At 33.7% G+C, this 22149-nt stretch overlaps 3 protein-coding genes across 3 annotated transcripts; 1 reads left to right on the forward strand and 2 right to left on the reverse strand.

The window, feature by feature from the left end:
- Nucleotides 1-2209: 2209 nt before the first annotated feature.
- LOC110711526 (anti-sigma-I factor RsgI6-like) lies at nucleotides 2210-5529 on the reverse strand. The gene is made up of 7 exons (XM_021889933.1): nucleotides 5257-5529; nucleotides 5008-5054; nucleotides 4617-4839; nucleotides 4303-4469; nucleotides 4078-4176; nucleotides 3189-3998; nucleotides 2210-2772 (listed from the first exon to the last, which is right to left on the reverse strand). The coding sequence occupies exons 1-7, from the start codon at nucleotides 5303-5305 to the stop codon at nucleotides 2404-2406; spliced, it is 1764 nt and encodes a 587-aa protein (XP_021745625.1). The 5' UTR covers nucleotides 5306-5529; the 3' UTR covers nucleotides 2210-2403.
- A 632-nt stretch (nucleotides 5530-6161) lies between these two features.
- On the reverse strand, nucleotides 6162-9984 carry LOC110711527 (protein SQS1-like). Its single transcript, XM_021889934.1, has 5 exons — nucleotides 9602-9984; nucleotides 9111-9513; nucleotides 7513-7720; nucleotides 6787-7287; nucleotides 6162-6674 (listed from the first exon to the last, which is right to left on the reverse strand). Exons 1-5 carry the CDS (start codon nucleotides 9764-9766, stop codon nucleotides 6590-6592), a joined length of 1362 nt encoding a protein of 453 aa, XP_021745626.1. The 5' UTR covers nucleotides 9767-9984; the 3' UTR covers nucleotides 6162-6589.
- Nucleotides 9985-12023: 2039 nt separating this feature from the next.
- LOC110711614 (vacuolar protein sorting-associated protein 45 homolog) lies at nucleotides 12024-21858 on the forward strand. The gene is made up of 13 exons (XM_021890023.1): nucleotides 12024-12284; nucleotides 14558-14759; nucleotides 14896-14975; nucleotides 15577-15804; nucleotides 17038-17157; nucleotides 17241-17321; nucleotides 17402-17543; nucleotides 17676-17854; nucleotides 18864-19019; nucleotides 19388-19495; nucleotides 19569-19690; nucleotides 20312-20443; nucleotides 21285-21858. Exons 1-13 carry the CDS (start codon nucleotides 12195-12197, stop codon nucleotides 21343-21345), a joined length of 1701 nt encoding a protein of 566 aa, XP_021745715.1. The 5' UTR covers nucleotides 12024-12194; the 3' UTR covers nucleotides 21346-21858.
- Nucleotides 21859-22149: the final 291 nt, after the last annotated feature.

Genomic DNA, 22149 nt, shown 5'->3' on the forward strand with positions numbered 1-22149 from the left:
TTTAAAAAAACTGATTTTACCAACGGTTGTATTTTTTTTTTCTTTATAAAATGAACCTAATTTTGGCCATTTTTTATGCACTTCAATTTTTCATCTTTTTTCACTCCTTCCTCTCTTTCCTCTCTTTTTATAATTTTCTTTTGTAATGGATGAAAATAATCATAATTATGGAAGAAATATGAATTTTTCAAATAATCCAAATCCTCAATACAATTGTTATGGCGTGTATTATCATGCACAATATGATCATGGAAGATGAGCGCGATAGTTATCTTAACTATTGGGATCCTAATGAGTTTGCTACTGAGCAACCCGAGTATTTGGCGTGAACTTCAAATCGAAGAGCAACGACTTTCACCGTAACCCCGCGCTACCAAAATCCTAATCTAACCACATTAATGGCAAAACCAGAAAATCTCCATGATAAACAAACTCATATGTCACTTAAACAAGAATTGGTAGAACATTTGTGGGCAAGATTTGGGCATACTAGTAATCGGTAAGGAAAAAGGAGGATAATTAGTTATTTGTCTTTAATTTCTTGTATTTGTTTTACTTTAGTGTATCAATTAGTGTTTTTATTCCTAATTTCATGTGTTATTGTATCAAAATATTGGTAAAGTATGGTAATTTTTATTATGTATGCTAATTATCGAATCCTAATTATTATTATTATTATTATTATTAGACCTTATCATTTAAGAAATCAATAAAAAATAATCTTTCACAAAGATAAAATTCGAAGGTGGGGCCATATTTATAGTATAAAATATATTAAGAGGATACCATTTGATGTGGGAAAAATAAATAGAAGAGAGAAAAGAGATAGTGGGAAATGAGACGGATGAAAGAGAGTATGAGGTGTCAAAATAGGGTAAGGAGAGAGAATGTTTGAGAGGACAAAGCCATCCTCCTTGATATTTATGCTCTAAGGCAAATAGAACACACCTTGATTAGTTCCCTCTATCACTAAAAATAAGCTCATTGTCAAATAGCAGAAATCATTTCCAATTGTTAAAAACAATTTCAATAGTTTTATTTAGTTAAAATAATGTCAACTAAATAAAATTTGAGTGAAAAGAATAGGAATTCCTCTTCTAACCTACTTAAAACTCCAATCCACTCACAAAAAAAAAAAAAAACAAAAAAAAAAAAAGGAAAAAAAGAAGCTCTTTTAATTCAACAAGAGAGAAATAGCAAATTTTTACCTTTAGAGCTTTTTATTGTCCAAATTGAAATGGGCACTTTTAGATTGCTGTAAGAATATCAAATCAACCCTCCTTGATCCCTGACAAACAAAACAAAACAACAAGAAATGATCAAGCATTATATATTATCAAAGCCAAAATAATTAAAAAAAAAAATGAAAATTCAATTTGAAGAGATTAAGACAAACCTTAATCAAAATTAACCAAAGATTGCATGCAATGAAGCTTCTTGAATTTCACAAGTAACCCTTTTTTAATTTTTTGGGAGGAAGTAGGAGTAAGACTATGAATTTATATTGCATGCTAACATAATCTGAAAAAATTGAAAATTTATAGGTATTTTTTAATGATAAATGGGTGAATTTTTCAGCCATTAGATAAAAATGAAGAATTGTACCACCCTAAGCTGGCAAATTTCTGAAGATTATTCTCTTTGATGAAGGAAGGAGGTGTTGTTGGGCGTGGGAGTGGGAAAAGAACAGAGGAACAAGGAGGGAGAAATGATGGTACATTGGTATCATTGTGTGTGTCTTGGTAAAAATAAACTATTAACTCAATTTCGGGTCCGTTCAAGTCAAGTACGGGGTTTTTGTCAATTACCGTTACAGAATATGATAATTTTAAATACGATTTAATTAATCGGGTACGAGTCAGTTTTGTCTCAGAAAGTATCGGAAGACTGAAAATATACTCTCTTGTATGCTTTTTGTATTGGTTACCCGGTAGAAGTCAATTTTGTTGTGTGTGTAAATTCACTCTTGGACATATGGTGTCAATAAAGTTACTAGCAATTCATTCTTGGTTTCTTGCTAGTTTCTTTTCTTTTTTTTTTCATAATATATACTCAAGTTATATGATTTAAAATTTCAACCTTGCTTAAGAGCAATATATAGATGAGCTTTGAATGCCTTCTAATTGTGCCATAACTCATTCTTCTCACTTAAGGTACACAATTGTTATATTTTGTAAAGATCATTAAAGTATAGAACCGAGAAAAGTAGTGATGTAGAAGGTAATCGATCTCATGTCTTAAGTACCACCTTGAGACTTTACCAAGCAAACACACATTACTACAATAGTCCATTACGCACACTGACACTGGTAACTTGTAAGACACTTCTATAAACTCGACGTAAAATGGTGATAATGAAATGCAAGATAAATTATAATTACGGAAAGCTAACAGCAATCCCATTTACATAGATACATGGGGAACAAATGCATCAAGTTGAACAAGTACAAAGTTTGCTGAATTTTTAGTCACCTTCAGCTTCAACTTTGTGTTAGAATTTGTTTCAAGATGCCTTACAGTAACTTCATAATCCCCATGAAGCAACACAACTTCAGAAATTCCTTGGCCATTGGCAGAAATCTCCAATGGTCTCGAGCTTGAAAACTCCGCGATAAGCTTATCAACGACATCTCCGTTGGGTGTGTTGTTGAAGTTTTGATCAGTCAAGCACATCTTGCATTCGCTGCTGAATGGTGAAGTTGGCCATATCACAATCCCTTCAACAGCAGGATGTGAATATCCCTCCCTTAAAACATCCTCCAGATACTCTGCCTGCTTATAATTTTCGAGCAAAATAGTCACAGAAAAATGTTAAAAATTGTACAAGCAGTACTTCAACCTCTAGAAATATATGTAACCTTTCCTAATATAATATGTATTGGGTTTGGCTCGGTTTTGATCAATTTATTTTTCATCTTTGGGTTTCAACTTACAAGTCCTTGGGCTCAATTTCAACTCTACTGTCAATTGGTGTATAATGATAAATCAAACAATATTTCTTATTTTGAGTTCATGTAAGTCGGGTTAACTTTGTTTTGGTTCAAAGTCAGGTGATGTGATTTCGATATTTAGTTGGATAATCGAATACAGGTTAGTTTGGCTAGATTTACCTCCAAGTATATACTGTATAAAACAAGCACTAGTTCTTGAAGTAGTATGCTTTGTAACAAGTAAAAAATTGATAATACCTGATTTTCCCCTTTGTCAACAAAGAGTTCAGTAAGCCATAGAGGGAATTTCATTGAAGCTAAGTAGTCCATTCCTGCTCTCATGTAAGCAATGTTGGGCTGACCGGTGCCGAACCTTGACTGCACCCCTATTCCCATAGGCAATATATCATTAGTACCACTCCTTTCTCTATAATATGATTGAGTGTTCTTCAGCTTTCTAGCATATTTTGCTGGTATTGAATTTTCGTCTTGGCTAAGCTCTATCGTGTTATACTCGTTCATGAACAAAATCGGTTTTTGATCAAGCTCATATGTTCTAGCATAAACCTCTGCTGAAGCATTTTCTCCAAGCTTATTCTCATAGAAGCTAAAATGCAAGTTCTCATTCACAACATCCCAATGGATCAATCTCCCTTTGTACCTTAATACAACAGATTTCGTCCTGTTTTCAGCTGCATCTTTCAACTCTTGTGGGCTAGTTTCATTGTTTATCCAAGTGGGTTGGTATCTTGGATCATCCCAAATGATGTTGTGACCTCGAACATCAATGTTGTTCTGCTCACAAAATTGTAGCATGGCATCAGGTATGGTATAGTCTTCCTGCCCTCGTGTTTTTTCTGTGAAGTACCATTTCATTTCGTTCCCAAAAGCAGTGACTGAAAATCTCGAGGCAAACCAATCTTGATATATCTTGCTGTTTAGGATTTTCTGGTTTATTTCACATCCTGTAGGGAAACCTGATTTTATTTGCTTCAGAGTAATCTTTGCTCCTGCTACTGAAGTGTTATCTTTATTTGTCACATGTAATTTCACCTTACTCTTCCTCACCTACATAAACGACGATTAATTATGCTTAAATTCACATAGTAACGTACCATATAACTGTCATAATGTCGGTGTCATTTACCTTTGCAATGGTCTTTTCTTGCTGTGATTTCCATTGCTTCTTGGTAAAAGGTTGTAAAGAGACATTATCTACCCAGATTTCATCCACTGTATTCTTAGTCTGCATATACAAACATTGAGAAGTTTGAGAAAGTAGACAAATAAGAAACAAACATAGGCCTCCTTCCAAATAAGAATTCATGCTATAACTTTCCCTGAGAAAAACATTGCACCGATCAGAATATACCTCAAAAGTTAAATCAACTGGACCTGAAAAAGCTGCAACTATCCCACCTTTCAACATGCTCCAGCATCCTTGCTCTGCTATCACTGTACCTCCATGGAGGTAATTTCCACCAGGACTTCTAAATTTTACCGATATAATTTCACTGCCTTGGCTTATTTGAATCCATGCTGTAAAATCCAGTGAAATAAAATCATCAAAGATTATATTATGATCAGCTACTATATGTTATTACTCATATTTGGTTTCAAATTGTTGCCAAGTCCTTCTCAAGGCAAGTTCTAAAGTTGGAAAAGGAGTAAGAAGCTATAAATAACCTGAAAAGGCATAAATTTTTCCTTTTTGTAGCTGAACTCTCTGAGAAAGGCTATCAGATGGCTGAGTTCTGTTCAGAGCCGCGATGAACTTGTTCCCATCTTTTGTTATTCTTTCTTCAAGCTTCCCCTGACCAAACACAGTCCATCCTTCGATACCATTACTGAACTCTGGATTTTGTATGATTCCTCCACCATATTGAACCTTCCAGGCTTCCTCCAAACACTTCAAAATGGCATAGCAACAAATGAAATTATGTATCATAACAAGAATGTACGTAGTAAGCAACATTTTAATTTTACTTATCGGTTTTCAACATAGCTACATATCAAAGAACCATTTTTTACAGGTACATATTTGTAAACAAGCTTTAATTTCAATCAAGTTAAGTACCTCTGTAGTTGCTGAATAGTCATATGACAAAGCTTGTAGGGTATCACCTGCATCAGTTGAACAAAGAAGTTTTAGAAAATATAACATGCAAACTTTGTAACATCTACATACTAAGATATTTAGCAACATGTTTTTTTTCAAGTACTGCAACTATCTTGGGAATATCACGTATTCGCATTCCTACAAGTGTAATCTTTAATAAACAGAGCTAAAATGAGAAGAAGAGATGATCAGGAGAGGAAGAGAGACCTAGATACAGTAGAAAGCATGCATGCCATAATAAGAAACTGATCTTCATTTCATGGGAGATTCAGGAAATGAAATATATTCTAAATTTGAAGGCCTAGCTACCGTTATTATAGCAAGTGTTCTCGGCTTAGAGAATGTTTGAATCTTTAAATAGTAAGCAGTAGGATGTCTCAGAATCTGTACAAAGAAGTAAATTGTAGATTACAGCAAGAGAAGTTGATTTTAAAGTTGAAGGGACAAAAACTTCACCAACCTATATGGCCCACAGAAGAGTTCTTGAAAACTTACAAGCAAAATGTATAAGATGTGACAATGACATTATGGTCATCTTTCATTGCTTTAATCCTGGGATTTTCTTGTCATCTTGGCTCACACTTTTCTAATGACCTTTTTCATGGTCGTCAGCCTGCATGGCTGCGATGATAGGTGGATTTGGGAATTGGTTTACTTCAATACTAACAGGTGCATTTGACATGGCAGCTCCTTTTGTAGTTTCAATTTACTCAACAACTCAGCACTCAGCAGCAGTGCTGGGATTTGAGCTTATCTCAGCAAGACAAGCCTGAAATTGAAATAATCTGTCATAATTATTGTTTCAGTTCTGAATGTATTCAATCGAAAATAGTAGCTTCGATCTTTTTCAATCTCCAACTGTTCATAGACGAACAGTCTCAAGGGGAAGGTACAGAACAAATGAAAACTGAGCATGACCAAGACTCAAGTCCTGTAATATAACTTACTTATGTTCCATTCTGAAAACAGAAATCTGTATAGCATATTCATCCAAAAATAATGGAACATTAATTTGCACAAGTTGCACTTATTATCTAATATACGGTGCTTAATTTGACAACTTTAACTGGGTGCTTAATTTGACAACTTTAACTGTGTGATATCTGCACTCATACCATTGTATTCTCGCTGTTTGCTTGTTAAAAGTAATAAAAACAGCTTTATCTGTCTTTTTTTTTTTTTTTTTGGGTATTTGGAGGATAGGAGGATCAGAAGTGTGGATGAATTTCCACGCAGAGGTAAAACATAGGAAATGCGTATATGAAGATGACCGAACATTGACAAGTGCCCTTTGACAACATTCTACAATTTCCATGATTCGGATTGCTTTCTTTTGAAACCGAGGCTTCTCTAATTCCGTACCAAGAAAAAACATCTGCAAGTATAGCCTTCTCATTCCATATTTAGCAAATTATAGGAAGACCCGAGGCATGGAGAAATTTCCATATAGAGGTAAAACATAGGAAATGCCCCTATGCAAAGATAACCCAATGTTGACAAATTGACACTTGACAGAATTCTACAATTTACATAATCCAGATTACTTTTCTTTTGAAGCTGAGACACCTCTCGTTCCATATCTAGCAAAAACGTCTGCAAGTTTAGCCTTCTCCTTGACTTTTAACCTGTATTATGGACAAACAATATGTCAAAATTGGATATACAATCAGATCCAAACATTGATGCAAACATTTCCAACATGTTAGCTAAACGCTCATGCAAAAAACCATAGCTTACTTCTTTGCAGATCCTGGAAGACGTTGCTTTGGCTTCTTCTCTAGCTTTAGGTTCGGATGATTCTTATCTGTCTTTTGGTTTGGCTTCTTGTCTGGTTTCTTTTTAACCTCTGACTTCTTTTTAGGTGACTTTTCATTTAACGAAGCACGTGCCAGCAATTTTGCTTCTAGCATTTCTACTTGTTTTAAGCGTTCACTAGCACTTAATTGGAGCAAGTCCCCTAAAACATTTTTGCTGTCAAGGGCCTTGATGCCTTTAACTAATTCTTCATACACATAATCATCATCATCCCTAAATTGCAACGAAGTGTCAACTTGCTCAACATCATCATCTTCATCTTCTTCCTCCTCCGAGACAAGGAAGTTTCCTTCAGAAGTGCTGTTGTATCCATCATCTGATGACCCTTCATAACTTCCATCAAGCGGCTTTAAAATTTCACACTTTATAGGCTTCTCAGACTTACCAAAAGAAATGTTTTGGCCTGAGAACATCTGAATGAACCTGTTGTAACAGAAGACTCCATTTAACTCACAATATTAATATAATGATCCAGAGAACAGTTGTAAGTGATCAAATTGCCACAGAAAAGAGTATCATCAGAGTTTTATATGCTCCCCTTTTACTATCACATAGAGTCAAGAAACAATTATTTTCAAACAGAATTAAAGTAAGAATCCTGCAAAACAAATGGGTTGCTTTCTCTCAGAGAGAAGGAAAAACAGATACCTGTTTGCATCCGCCAGAGACTTGAAATCCACATAGGCAAGGCCTTTGCAGACAGGATCCCTTGTCTTTTTGTTTCCAGAGTTCACCGGTGATATCTTAATAATACCAGAAACTCCTTCAAAGGCAGACTTTAGATCTCTGTGGATATTCCTTTTCTTAGGAAGGTTGCTGATACGAACACGAATCCCACCAGGAACACCTTCAGCAGCTGTAGACATTTCAGGTAATGCATCTTATGATAAATCCCACAATTCTTCAATCTTTTAATCTAATATATTGAATATACAACCCATTGCACAGACAATATGATCAACAAAGCACTGTGAGCAGATTAGGAATTGCAAAAGGATATGCATGAAGAATTCAGATTCACTCATCACATCTTCGGAAGCGTCTGCTATAGACGTTTACCATCTATTTCAGGAAAAGTGAGCATAATAAAAAGACAAAGAGAAAGGTTTTTTAACGAGTTTTTGTGGAACACTACCATTTTCCTTCTATGCAACAAAATATGATCCATCAAGGCAATGGTTTGAAATCAATGTTCAAACTATCTAGTTGACTCCCTCACTGAATTCTGACCTAAAAGTTATAAGCTTATAGTTCCTGATATAGTCAAGGAGGATAAGCAAAGTGGAGAGGAGGATAAGTTGTTGGGTTGCCAGAGTTGAAAAATACCATGCAGCAAAGTGGAGAGCAAGAGTACAAGACATATGTAGTATAAATCATACAAGTATTAGATATTAGTCATATTACTTTATCAGATATCAAAGTAGCCAAAGTCACAAAAACTAAACTCATGTATTTCTATTTATTCTTGGGAGAAAGGCATTCTACTGTTGCAATATTTACTAAGCAGCAGTGCCATAAACGACTTAATAATGAGCAATTAGACACGGGTTCTGATTTCTGTAATTTCACTGCAAAAAGAAAGTTGGACCTTCTTAAGATATCAAAGTTTGTTCTGAATTCCAAATCTCGAAAGACACAGTTTTGCTCGAAACCACCTAAAATAAAGGATAAAGGCAAACAACTAAGCGGGCATATTTGCATCATAAAAGGGACATCTAGTCATCTATTACAAACAAATCACGGTGTCCATCCTACATCCGACTGTAAATTGTACCCTCTCACAGCCTCCTCGACATGTGTTCTTTACCTCTTTATTAAAATTCATGTTGTCTATCAAACACATATATCTATTTGTTCCCCATTAATAACTGAAAAGCTCAATAAATTCAAAAGCAACAAAATATTTTCAACCAACTTTATTTCTAGCAAATTCAAGCATCCAATTTCTAAATCTTGGTATGATACACTCCCTAAATCTACAAACAACAAACATAAGAAATCATGCCAGTTAGTCAAAACAGCACATTCTATAAATTGCAAAAAAAATATAACACTAAAGGACTTTGTTCAAGGAAATGGTCATTTATGGACCAAACCTACATAGTTGAACGATTATGCCTAATTCTACATCCAATTATGAGTTAACCATGGGTCATTCTTGCTAAATAAGGCTACGAAAAATCAGGATAATAAACGAAAACCGAGCAAAACAATAAACACCCAAAGATGAGAGAGATTACACACACCATTGAACAACACCTCCGGGGGGTCATTCTTGGGTTTAGGCTTGTTGCCCTCATTCTTAAGCTTGTTGATATTAGATAACTGGGCTTTGAAACTTTGCTCAATTTCTTCAAGTAACTTATCTTCAACAGAAGTATCATACACTTTCCCTTCACCAAACCCTCTTGGTTTATTCTCAAGCCATTCATTCATCTTATCATAAGTAACCATCAATTCATCATCATCGTCAAATTCTTCATCATCAAATTCATCCTCTTCTTCTTCCTCGTCATCAAAAACATCATCCTCATCAAAATCAAACCCATCTTCATCTTCAATTTCTCCTTCATTCTCTACCAATTGGGTAGCACCCAAGTTTGGATTTTTATCCTTATTTTGGGCAAATAAGCAAAACCCAGTTCGACCCTGATAATAAAATGCAGAAAAATTAAAAGGGCAATTTCCAAATTCGTTCAATTAAACATATAACAAATTGGGGAAGTTCAATACTAACCGAAAATGATGAAGATAATGATAATGAAGAGTAATTGGGGAGTGATTCTGGAAAAAGAGGAAGATTAGCAGTTTGATGTTGGAAGATGAGAGAGAAGAAGCTGGTGGGTTTCTTCAGAAGAAGCGGTGGCGCTGACGGCGGCGGAAGCTTTCCTACAGCCTGCATCGTCGAGGATTGGGCGTTGAATGGGTGATATACTACTCTACTCTTACTAAGCTTGTTCTGTGCTCTATCTACAAGATTGCGCAACTCTATACTTATGAAGGGGAAGGGAAATACGAGTCTTTTTGTCAATATTTTTTAAGTTTATAATTATGTAAGAAAAAAGTTAACCAAATGATGATAACATGCTAGGAAAAAAATAAAAATAAAATAATATTAGGGGGGGGGGGGGTGTTAGATCGATAGAGTCGGCAGAACCTAGTCATAAACCTCATAGGTCATTATTTGATGAAAGGGCTGACTCGGCAATTAAATGTTGGTGTCTCCATGAAAAGACTTCTAGCAAATTTGATATTAAACTTAAGATGACATTCTAAAATATAGGTAATTGAATTAGTAGGGGGAAGCAGACTCGGTAGGACCTAGGTGTAGTCCTCATAGGTCATCATTTGATGAAAGGGCGTGAACAATGTCAAATGTAATGGAGGTGTCTCAATGAAAAAGAATTCTAACCATTTGATACTAAACTTAAAATGACATGCTAAAATATAGATAATTGAATCAGTACTCATAATTTTTATTTTCGAAAGATGCCTTGAATAATATAATCCTCCGATAAATGTTTTGTTTAAGAAGGTTAATTAATATCAAATATTGCATGGTTTATTGTTTAAGATTGTGCTATATGAACATGTGAATAATACACAACCTAATTTAAGTAAATGAGGTTGTTGAAGTATTAAAAAATTACAAAAGAAAGATAGCGAGCTTAATAGTTTTAAGCAATTTAATTGTTTGGATATTTTTTAGAAAACTGAGATTATTTTTACTAAATTAAAATTTTTACTGATCTAATGTTATTTTTGCTAAATTAAAATTATTTTTACTGATTTTCTATTATATTTCTTCAATTAATGATTTTTACTGAATTGAAAATATTTCTAATGAATATTATTTATTTAAGGTGACATGAACAACGGAGGGAGTAAGCATAGGTTGAAAATGATATTTTGACAAATTATTTTCTTATAATTGAATTTCAGTGCTTTTTCTGTGCGGCTGACCACACCTCCTATAATGCATACTCCCTCCGTGCTTTAATAAGTGTTATACTTTGACCGACACATATTTTTGGGCAATATAATTGACTTAAATAAAATAAGAGCCAAGTAGGGTAGTTGGAGTATTAAAATATTGTAAAAGAAAGATAGTGTGGCTAATAGTTTATTGAAAAATAATGAATGTGAGAAGAAAGAAATTTATAACTTTATACTAAAGGCGAACTTTGAGATGACACGTGTCATCTTCTAATTAAAAATTTTCCCGCCTAAATGTTTTATGATTTTTTTTTTTGTTCAAATATTAACTTTTATATTTGACATCAAATTTCTTCCATATATGTTCTACCAATATTATTTTTTCATATCTTTCTTATCATTTTTATTGGGTATTAAAGTAGTAATTTCCTATAAGACTTTAAAATATTCTTTTTTGTCTAATTATATACATATGTTGTACTTTATTTTTTATTTTGAAGAATAAACCAATCAACAATTTTCGGTGAAAAGTAAAATAAATGAAGTTGTAAAGAATCTATATTTTTATAAACATTGCACTTCATTTTTTGTAAATATAACACAAATATGCAAGCCTAAATAATTAATCAAATTAGATAATTATACATAACTATGTACTTTTTTTTTTTTTTTAATATTATAGGAATATTAGATAAAAATATCCATTGACTATAATCATAACATTAGTATAGGTGTACTAATAAAACAAAAAATAAATTCTCCACCATTCACTAAAAAGGAAACAAATAATCAAGTAAATTACCCATGTGCCTATCAAAGTGTAGGATTAAAAGTGTATCACACGGGTATTGACCTTGATTTTATTGTTAATGTAGTGTGTATATAATGAAGTTATTTTATTATGTTCAGTAATGTAATTCATTTTTAAATGTAATTATTGTAGTAATAACTAAATGTTGTAATTCGAAATAAAATTTTGTAAAAATCGTGCAATTGCACGGGACGTATACTAGTTTTAATAAAAAAGTAGTAGTGAGTTTGGGTGGGGACCATGAGAGGAGAGATATTATATTTAAATATAACTTTTTGCTAAAAACAAAAAGTGTAACACTTATTAAAACACGGTCGCATTTACAAGGGTAGAGTAACTTCATGGTGGTTAGCTATATATAATCTTAATAAAAAATTTTAATTAAAGAATAACGAAAAAATTAAATTTACAATTATACCCTTCATTCCTTAGAAGTAACAACATCGCAAAAGATCATTGTCGACTTCCATTGTTGAAGCTTGCAATTTCCACTCAACTTCGCCATTTTTTCTGGGAATCAATCCCACCATTTTTCTCCAGAAAAAGGAAACAATTGATCTGAAACATAGATCCGAAATCAAATATGGTCTTAGTTACAGCAGTTCGTGATTACATCAATCGTATGATACAAGATATCTCCGGCATGAAAGTTCTTATACTCGATTCTTCTACGGTACTTCTAATTTTTCATCTTACCCCTTTTAATTTTAGGGTTCTTGAATTTTAATATGTTATAGTTGGGATTCTATTCATTTGGTTGATTGACGAGGAAATTGGGTTTCAAATGATAATTTTAAAGGGGAAGAATGTGGTTGATATGGTTATTAATTTGGATCATGGGATAACAAAATGTGGGAATTTCTGTATTTTGTTTGTGATGAGCTAGAATTATAGTTATAAAGTTAGTCTGAATTCGAAGGCCGGGTTTTGCAATGATAATTTAGGGGTAAAACAAGGTTGATTTGATGTTAATTTTGATTATTGATGTTTTTTTTTTGGAACTGAATTAACCTATGACTCTAGTATTTTGTTAGTGGTGAGCTAGAATTATAATTCTAAATTTCGAACCCGGTTTCACAAAAGTAATATCCCAAATCCCAAATGTGCTGTGTTATGCTGGCAAAATTATGTCTTTTTAGGGTTTAAATGTGAAAGTCTTGATCAATCAAATGTTGTGCTGTTATAGTTCTTGTCATTGATTTGGAATCTGGTCAAGACTCAAGAGGATTGAAGTTTCTTTGATATGAGGTCATTTATTTTGTTAGGTTTCAATTAGTTATGACTCTTATGAGTAAATAGCTGGAAGAGAGGAAGAATTTATAGCCTATAAACTCGATGTTTCACTAGGTCAGTGTAAAACTTTCCACGTGGGATAGGGGACCTCCACCTCCGAGACGAACTAGCTTAACCTGACTACCATTACTAGAAGCTACAATTCATGCAATTGTGGCTCACCTTGTTAACTACTCATCACGATTTACATTAGGATGATTTGAATTGACAATGTGACAACTGATAACTAAAATTTAGATCTAGGTAGTTATAGGATGCTATAGAGAAGATACAATTTGAGATTATAATATGATCTCATCAACAAACATCTTCATTTTAGTCTTGGGGCTTTTAAAATGATACCATAAGTTATATACGTAGTACGAGAAATTATAGACATCATTAGATTAACTTCAGAGAACAGTCATGATGAAGTCTAAATTATGGAAAATACTAATTCAGTTCTTTTTGAATCCCAAAATCCCTGCGGTCAAGTACATAAAGTAAAAAATTTAACAAAGAAAGTGGGTCAGATTAGGCTAAAGGTCTATGAAAGGTGATCAACAAGGACAACAACAAAAGTTTTCAATTTACTTATCCTTCAATATATTAGTTCGTTGTGACTTACGGAGTACTTTGTGTTATAATCATTTCAAATATGCGTATGCTACAAGGACTCTGTTGGTATTAAATCTGGTCTGTCACTTTGTAAGAGATGTGAGGATTGATGTACTAGTCGACTTTTTAATTTGATTAATGACATAAGCTATATAGAATGCCTTTTTTTTAAAGAATGGTAAAACCACATGCTATTTAGGAAGTAGACATTAAGAATGAAATGAGAATCGAGAACCAATCTTGTCCATCAAAAGTAAAGCACGAGTAAATTGTATTGACTTGAAAAGTAAACATATGTATTTGCAACTATATAATTGATTTTTCAAAAAAACTTTTGTTACCCTAATAATAATCAAATAGTAGCATCACAATAAACTTTTAAATCTCTTTTGGTAAAAATCTGTTTTAGATAAGTTTTCATTCATTGTTTCTAAAAGCTGAGAAGAAGATAGTAAAAGTAAATCAAATCGACTTAAAATTACATGAAACTGATTTAAAAATTATTATAAGAAAGAAAAAGAAAAAAATGGCATCAGTTGGAGAAGTAACAAAATTGTGTAAATGTTATTAATGACACAAGAAGCACCTATATGCTATTTTGTCCGATTATGATGCACTAAGTGCCCGGTTCTTTTATCTTATTTTAGGCTATGGCTCTTTCCAGATCTTAATTCCTATATGCCAATGTTAAGGGGACCTTCTATTACTTTGCATGTGAGGGGTCGGCTTCATTGAGTCATTGATGAGATGCTTATTTTAGAAAGTAGTAGATAAAAAGATCACTTGCTCAGAGTCCTATTTCAAAGTAACATCTACTGGCAAGCCTGTCATTAACTCATTACTTGAACACACCAGAATACGATGCTTTTGTTTTTCTTGACATTATAAAGTTGCTGCAGCGAATTTCGTCATGTTTACTATGTGCCTGAGATTCTGTTTCTATGTCAAACACTCTGGTGCATCCTAGGATACCGCCCTTCCAAAAGTTTTAAAGAAATGATTTGATGTTGTTAATTACTGAGTACTGACAGATATTATGTAAAACTTTTTTTTCAGGTTAGCATTGTAAGTGTCGTCTATAGTCAGTCTGATCTACTGAAGAAGGAAGTATTTTTGGTGGAATTGGTAGACTCCATCTCAATGTCAAAGGAACCCATGTCTCATCTTAAAGCTGTGTACTTCCTTAGACCCACATCAGAAAACATCCAGCACTTGAAGCGTCAGCTTGCTAGCCCTAGATTTGGAGAGTGTCACCTTTGTAGGTTACAATCTTTGAATTTCACTATTTGCTTGAATTCACCAATTTCACTATTTTCAATCGTTTACTTGGAGCTGTATTTTGACTTTTTGAGCATGGAATTGAACATTAATTGTACATTGTGCTGATTTTGCAGTTTTTTCCAACATTCTGAATGACACTCAGATTCACATATTAGCAGATTTAGATGAACATGAAGCTGTGCTGCAAGTTCAGGTATAAAATGCAAAGGAATTACTATTTTCTATTACTGTTGACTGACTATTATTGTGAAATAATTTAATTTAATTACTTAAAAAGCTATGATCATCAACATTAGATCTATAGTCTATATGGTACTGTCAAGGCCTATATACATACTTTGCTTGTTATGGCCTCACCTCTTTCATTTTTTTTTTTTGATGGGCTCTTTCATGTCTTTTAAACATGGTCTATATCTTTGAGCTCTATAGTCATCTTAGCTATATTAAAATGAATTGAGTTTCGCTGTATAAGAGTAAAATTCACTTTAGCGAAAATTCTAGCCCCTCTTAATTTTCTCGGGATTTCCTTTTTGCCTTTTTGTGACTATATATTCAATCAATGAGGAAGGTGGGATGTCTGAACCGAACTTACAGTAAAAAAATACCAGAAAGGTGTTATGTTACATGATCACAGCTTTTTGATAAAAGCCAGGATCTTAATTTATCTCTTTCCTAAAGTTTTATCAGAATAGCTTGAAATTATTTTGAAATTGCTATATCCTCATTGTTCATGAACTTTATTTATTTCATGGTTTTATGGGAAGCTGAAGTTTTGTTCCAACTGTATGCTGCAGGAATTTTACGCGGACTTTGTTGCTGGTGATCCTTGTCATTTCAGTCTCAACATTTCTTCAAATCACCTCTACATGCTTCCAGTTGCTATGGATCCTTCAAATTTGCAACACTATTGTGATAGGATTGTTGATGGCATATCGGCTGTTTTCCTGGCACTAAAACGTCGACCTATTATCAGATACCAAAGAACATCTGATATTGCTAAAAGAATAGCTCAGGATACTGCAGTAAGTCCTGCACATTATCCTGTAAAATATAAAACCTTAGCAATTTTCTGGATACGGGAAAATAATCATTGATAGGTTGACTTCTCCTTAAGATGCTAATTAATTGTTCCGGTGTAAATACTTGGTGGTTTTGCATTAGTTTATTACTATCCATAATCGTGCCTCTATCCTTCCTCATGCCTTTTTTAATTTTTCCACTAGATTAGCCCTGTGCGATGCACGGTTTTTACAATATTTAGATAAAATATACATTGTATTTAGTAATTAGTACATACACTTCATAAAAGTTACTTGTATAAAACATATCCCAAAACTTTGACATCAACTAAAAAGGCTACTTGGGTGTTGGGTATGGACAACTTCGACTCCTTGCTTCTCCATGCTTCAAGCAATTATAATTAATTTTTTTTTTTTTAGAGAATTACATATATATCTGATATATGTTGCTTATACTCCGTAAAACATATCCAAAAACTTTGATAGGTACTCTAAAAAATAATAAAATTAAAAAAAGCTTGTTCTCTTTTGCTTTATAAGGAACCGGACATAACAAAAATAGGATTTATATATCAACCTCATGTTCTGTTCATTTGCATAAAAGACATAGTGATTGTAAAAGCATCGAACACTTAGATGAGTGGACTTCTACGCTCAACCATCTCTGCATAAGTGCATAACACATTATTAGAAGCTGTTTCCAAGCTTAATTAGATGACAAAAACTTAACACAATCAAAAAGTTTGGTTTCTTTCATTCTAATAAACATAAAATTAATTTGTTTCAAGTTTTAAACCCACCTAAACTACAACATACTTCCTACCAATTTATTTAACAACCACCTCGAATATGCTGAACAAATTTTAAAGAATATAGAGGAGAAAGAAATATGAGCAAAGGAAAGACCGGAAAATATTGAAAATCTAAAAACTTGGGAATAGGTTTTTTTTTTTTTTTTTTTTTTTTTCCCTAATACTCTGTAGTAGGCATAGTCGAAGAATGTGAAGATTATTCAAAAGTTGGAATATTAATGAAACACTCATAATTGATTGGCTAGAAGTTTTGATAAAATAAATTAAATAAGATGCTGACATTATATATAAAATTGGAGGGAGATTTTTTAATGAGAGTTTGACACATAGGATATTTTAGGAGATTGATGATGTCAGCATTAGTAATAGTTAATAGATTAGGGTTAGTTTATCAGTAGTTAAATTTGTAAATTTTTCATTACAGAAATTGATGTATCAGCAAGAGAGTGGTCTCTTTGATTTTCGGAGATCAGAAACATTGTTGCTTGTGTTGGATAGAAGGGAGGATGCAGTTACTCCATTGCTAAATCAATGGACTTATCAGGTACTTTGCAGCTGTTCTTATATTGTACATTGCTTGTGTATATAGTTCTGACTAGTTGCTCATCTATATGATGCTTTCTATAGGCGATGGTTCATGAATTGATAGGCATCCAAGATAACAAGGTTGATTTGAGAACTTTTGGAAAGGTTCCCAAAGATCAGCAGGTGAGTTTAGTGTTTAGATACTCCTTTTACTATTCTGAGTGCATTGAGTATGAACTCAAGTACTTAATTTCCTTTTTCAGGAGGTTGTGTTGTCTTCAGAGCAAGATTCATTCTTCAAAGCTAATATGTATGAGAACTTTGGAGACATTGGAATGAATATCAAGAGGATGGTGGATGAGTTCCAACAGATTGCAAAGAGTAATCAGAAGATACAGACAATAGGTGGGTGCAAGAATTAAGTGCTGATATCTAGCTATCTCATTCCCTTATGCTGCAGTTCTTATTTATACTCCATTGCTTCCTGAACATACTCACTAATTAGCAATGTCATACATGTACTTCTGTGGTTTGCAGAGGACATGGCCAAATTTGTTGATAATTACCCTGAATACAGAAGAAAGCAGGGGAATGTTTCTAAGCATGTCACACTGGTAACAGAAATGAGCAAGATAGTTGAGGAGAGAAAGCTTATGTTAGTGTCTCAAACAGAACAAGAGTTAGCTTGCAATGGTGGACAAGGGGCAGCATTTGAGGTTAGTCGGTTGTCCTCTATTTTTTAAATTTTTTTCTATGCTCAGATTCTTTAGTTAATTGCTGATGATAATTTTATAGTAGGAGATACTTAATTGGGTTCTCTTGTAAGGTGAAATTTAAAGATGATGCTTTACACCAGTTAATAGTTTTGTGGTACAAAAGTACCACCTATCTATAGGCTACACAAGTGAACTTGTTTGGACATCAAGAGCCTTCTATAGTTCGGACTTCAGACCCATTTCTACTTATGTATACTACTATCGTTGATGTACTCTCAAGGGAACCTATTTGTATATTATGAAATTCACACAGTTCAGACTTCAGACTCATTTCAATATTGAAACAAAAATTCCCCCCTGTTTTTGGTGGCCATTTTTGGCCAAAATGTGTGCGAGACCCCAAATTCAAAATTGACTGATTTTCGTATATGTATTCGGCTTTGTATGTGTATGTTACAGTCTTTTTGTCACAATTATAACTATGTTTAAATTATGGAGAACTAGACCTTTTTTTCATTTATTTGTTACAACACTCCTGTAATCCTGTGAAGAACATTTTCATCCTTTTGTTTTTCCCTTTCCCTTCAAATTTACTTAATGGTTATATTGGTTTTTATTTTTATTATTGTTGAATTGTTTGTCATAGGGTCTATGATTAATCATAATTGCTTGGATGGCTGATGCTGAAACTAAACATTGATTTGTTCCTGTAATTTACTGCATGTCTAGAAAAGTTGCAGTATGCTGCTGTGTACAGTTCCTCAGAAGTTTTTGTTTTACGAGTGATATATGTCCTTGTTTGTAGTACAGGATGTTTGTTATCTATGTGGCTGTCTAACTGCATATCTGTTCATCGAGATAAATCTTTCAAACAATGAACTATGCTGTGTGTTTGTAATTCGTATTTAAAGTTTATTGATTAGTAGGAATGATGACCTTGACCATGTGTTTAGTATTAAATTGTCTGGTATGCATATGACTTTATCTAATGCATTCCTGTGTTCTGTAGGCTGTGACAACTCTTCTCAACAATGAAAATGTCTCTGATATCGATCGTTTACGGCTGGTAATGCTGTATGCTTTGCGCTATGAAAAGGAAAGTCCTGTCCAGCTGATGCAACTTTTCAACAAGCTTGCTTCCAAATCTGCAAAGTACAAGCCTGGGGTAATGCAGCTAATTGACATTGACTCTGAATTTTCTGTGTTACTTGATTGTGTGCATCTTCCACATTTGTTTGGTTTGCTCTTTGAAATCTAATTTCTATGCTCCCAGTGCAGTTTTCTCCTTTTAGTATTGTCAATCAATTGAAGAACTTGAGCTTCATTTTATTGTCCTCACTGCATGAAGAATTTTCCAATATCACCAATTTAATAATGTATTTGCATATCATCAGTGGATGCTTTTCTCATCACTCTGTGCATAAGATTTTTCTTTCATTCTTTTCCCTAGTTGAAAGCTTAATGAAGGTAGTTCTTATTTTGAGGTATGCCAATCTAACTGGTACTTGTTTCTCAACTTCTTCGAGGTGACAGCTGGTACAGTTTCTTTTGAAGCAAGCTGGTGTTGATAAGCGTACTGGGGACCTGTTTGGGAATCGAGATCTATTGAATATTGCTCGTAACATGGCCCGTGGACTAAAGGTTTGTGACATTTGTTAGAAACAATGTTAGTTTCCAATAGCTTGAGATTAACCTATGATTTGCAATCTGGTAGGGTGTTGAGAACGTATATACCCAACATCAACCACTTCTGACCCAGACAATGGAAAGCATTTCTAAGGGGCGATTGAGGGATATTGACTATCCATATGTTGGAAATCACTTCCAGCCAGGAAGGTAAAAATTATGGAAATAAAATGTTATATTCAAGGTTAATTACATGTTGAACTTTCAATCCCACTTGTAGTTGCTGACTAATGCTCAGTATTCTTGTGAAACTGTGCACTAAATTGCTTAATATATAGTGTTAGAATTTAGAAATGTGTTGTACTTGGTAGACTGATTCATGAGGGAGGGACCCGGAAAGGGGGGGGGGTGTTACTTGGTTTTCTACTAATCTGTTCAAGCACTATGTTAGACATGATCTCAAATGATTTCTCATTTTATTAATATCAGGGCAGTAAGAACTACGGGGTACTATGTCATTTGATGTATGTCCTTAGACGTGTTTAGATGGATGATTAAGTAAATGAAACTTTTTGTTTTAGTTTTGTTTTAGGATTTCAGAGATGAGATTTAACATGCTTAGCTAGTGCCATACCATATACTTATGCCACATCTGAATTTGTCAGTCTAGTGTCCAAAGGGCAATGATGATAGACATAGTATGCACAAATGTTATGTTGTGATTTATCTATCGTGAACAAGACATATTTTGACAGACAAGTTTGTTGGACTGATCATAAGTCTTAACTGAATTTGCCTCCAACTGAATGGAAATTTATTTGCTCTGTGCAGACCACAAGACGTAGTCATTTTTATTGTTGGAGGGACTACATATGAGGAATCACGCTCTGTTGCCCTGTTTAATTCCACTAATTCCGGGATTCGGTTTATACTCGGAGGCACAACAATTCTCAACTCTAAAAGGTATTCTGCTTGTCATTATATGCTCAACTTGAGAAATGAGAATTTGTTTGGGGAGCTCTGTACAAGTTCATACAGATGTTGGGAATTTTGATCCTCATACTCCACATATATTTTTAACTAAGGGGGGATATGGAGAGAATGCTGGAAAGTGGAGAGGAAGTTTTTTTTATCTGGTCATCAGTGAGGGAAGGTAGATTCTCAATGTGACTTCAGTCTTTTCAAGCAATTTTAAATGCTAGAGGAGTTTATCTACTTTAATAATCCCCCCCCCCCCCCGCCCTCTTTTTTTTTTTTTCAATTTATGGCACTAAACAAAAGAACTTTGTCCTTTTTTTTTTTTTTTTTTTTGCAACCATTCCCATTTGTCCTTGTACCTTTGTTTTTCCCTCTCAATAGAATTAGTTTTCTAGTTACATATAGATGCATAAGTCACTGTGCCTGAAAATCTTTTAACTATGAATAAATTTTCCCTCCAAACAACTCCTCTCTTTTCACAAGAGAGTAAAAGTGAAGGGGTAAGAGACTAAGAGAGAAGGAACATGGAATTTACAATCTCTTAAGAAATTTTTAGTGAAAGGTAATATGGGAAGTTCAAAATTTAATCAAAAGTGGTCTCTATTAGTTATTTAGTTTGGGATGATCCAAATTGCAATGTGACCTATAGTTTTGGGTAGTCCTACAATAGAATGTGGCCTTATCTTGAACAGAGGGAGCATTAACAAACTTTTCTTGACCCTTAATGCGCACATAATGTGTGTGAGAATCATTACCTTGCTTTACATTGCTGCCATTATACTTTGCATAGTAAAAGCAGAATGCTCATTCATATGGTTCAATGTAGGTTCTTGAAGGATCTTGAAGATGCCCAGAGAATGATCCGGTCCAGCAGTACTGTAGTTTGAAACATAAACCACTCACTTTCGGAGCTGTACTAATTGATGACAGCATGAAGCCATGTTGGGTAAAAAATGCTTATAGGCCAATTTTTTTTATGGAAGCTTAGCTCGGCGTAATCCATTTCTTCAGTCATGTCTCCTGTAGTTTCCGAACTCTTGGTGAAGTGTGTGTATGAGCCTGAGCAAGAGCCCATCAATCGTGCAAGGTTACAAACTGTTGGGACTATCAAATCTCGATGGTGCTAGCTAACACTAGTCTCTTTGGTGGACAATGTAGAGGGTGTTTGTTGATTGAAATTTTGTATACTTCTTGAATACGAAAGGGGAGTTGTATCTATAAAGGAGAGGAGAGGCCGAACCAACAAATGTAGAAATTAGACAGGCTGCCTTTTTGTTTCCTGGCCTTGTACATCAATGTTTGAGAGCTTTATAACTGGAAAAAGGGAAATCTTATTATTGTCATTTGTAGATTTAATGTATGAATTCAAGTTTTATCTAACTTGTTCATCTTGAGATGTCCTTATGTCTCCTCACGTTTGCCTTCTATTGAGAGTATCATTTAATCAAATTAAAATAGTTATCAAATCGCAATTCCCACCTAGAAATAAAGGTCTAGAATTGATAGGGCAGAACATTAAAGAACGGAGGGAGTATGTTTGCTCTACACAATTGCCAAAAATTGAAAATGTTAACAATTTAAAAAAAGAAAAAGAAAAAGATCTAATTAGATTAGAAAAAATAAGTTCAAATTAAATCAGATAAGTAGAAATAGAATGAATTTAACATACTACTTGTCTACTTCCATGTTTA

Source organism: Chenopodium quinoa, unplaced genomic scaffold, assembly GCF_001683475.1.
Source record: "Chenopodium quinoa cultivar QQ74 unplaced genomic scaffold, ASM168347v1, whole genome shotgun sequence".
In the NCBI taxonomy this organism is placed as follows: Eukaryota; Viridiplantae; Streptophyta; class Magnoliopsida; order Caryophyllales; family Amaranthaceae; genus Chenopodium; species Chenopodium quinoa.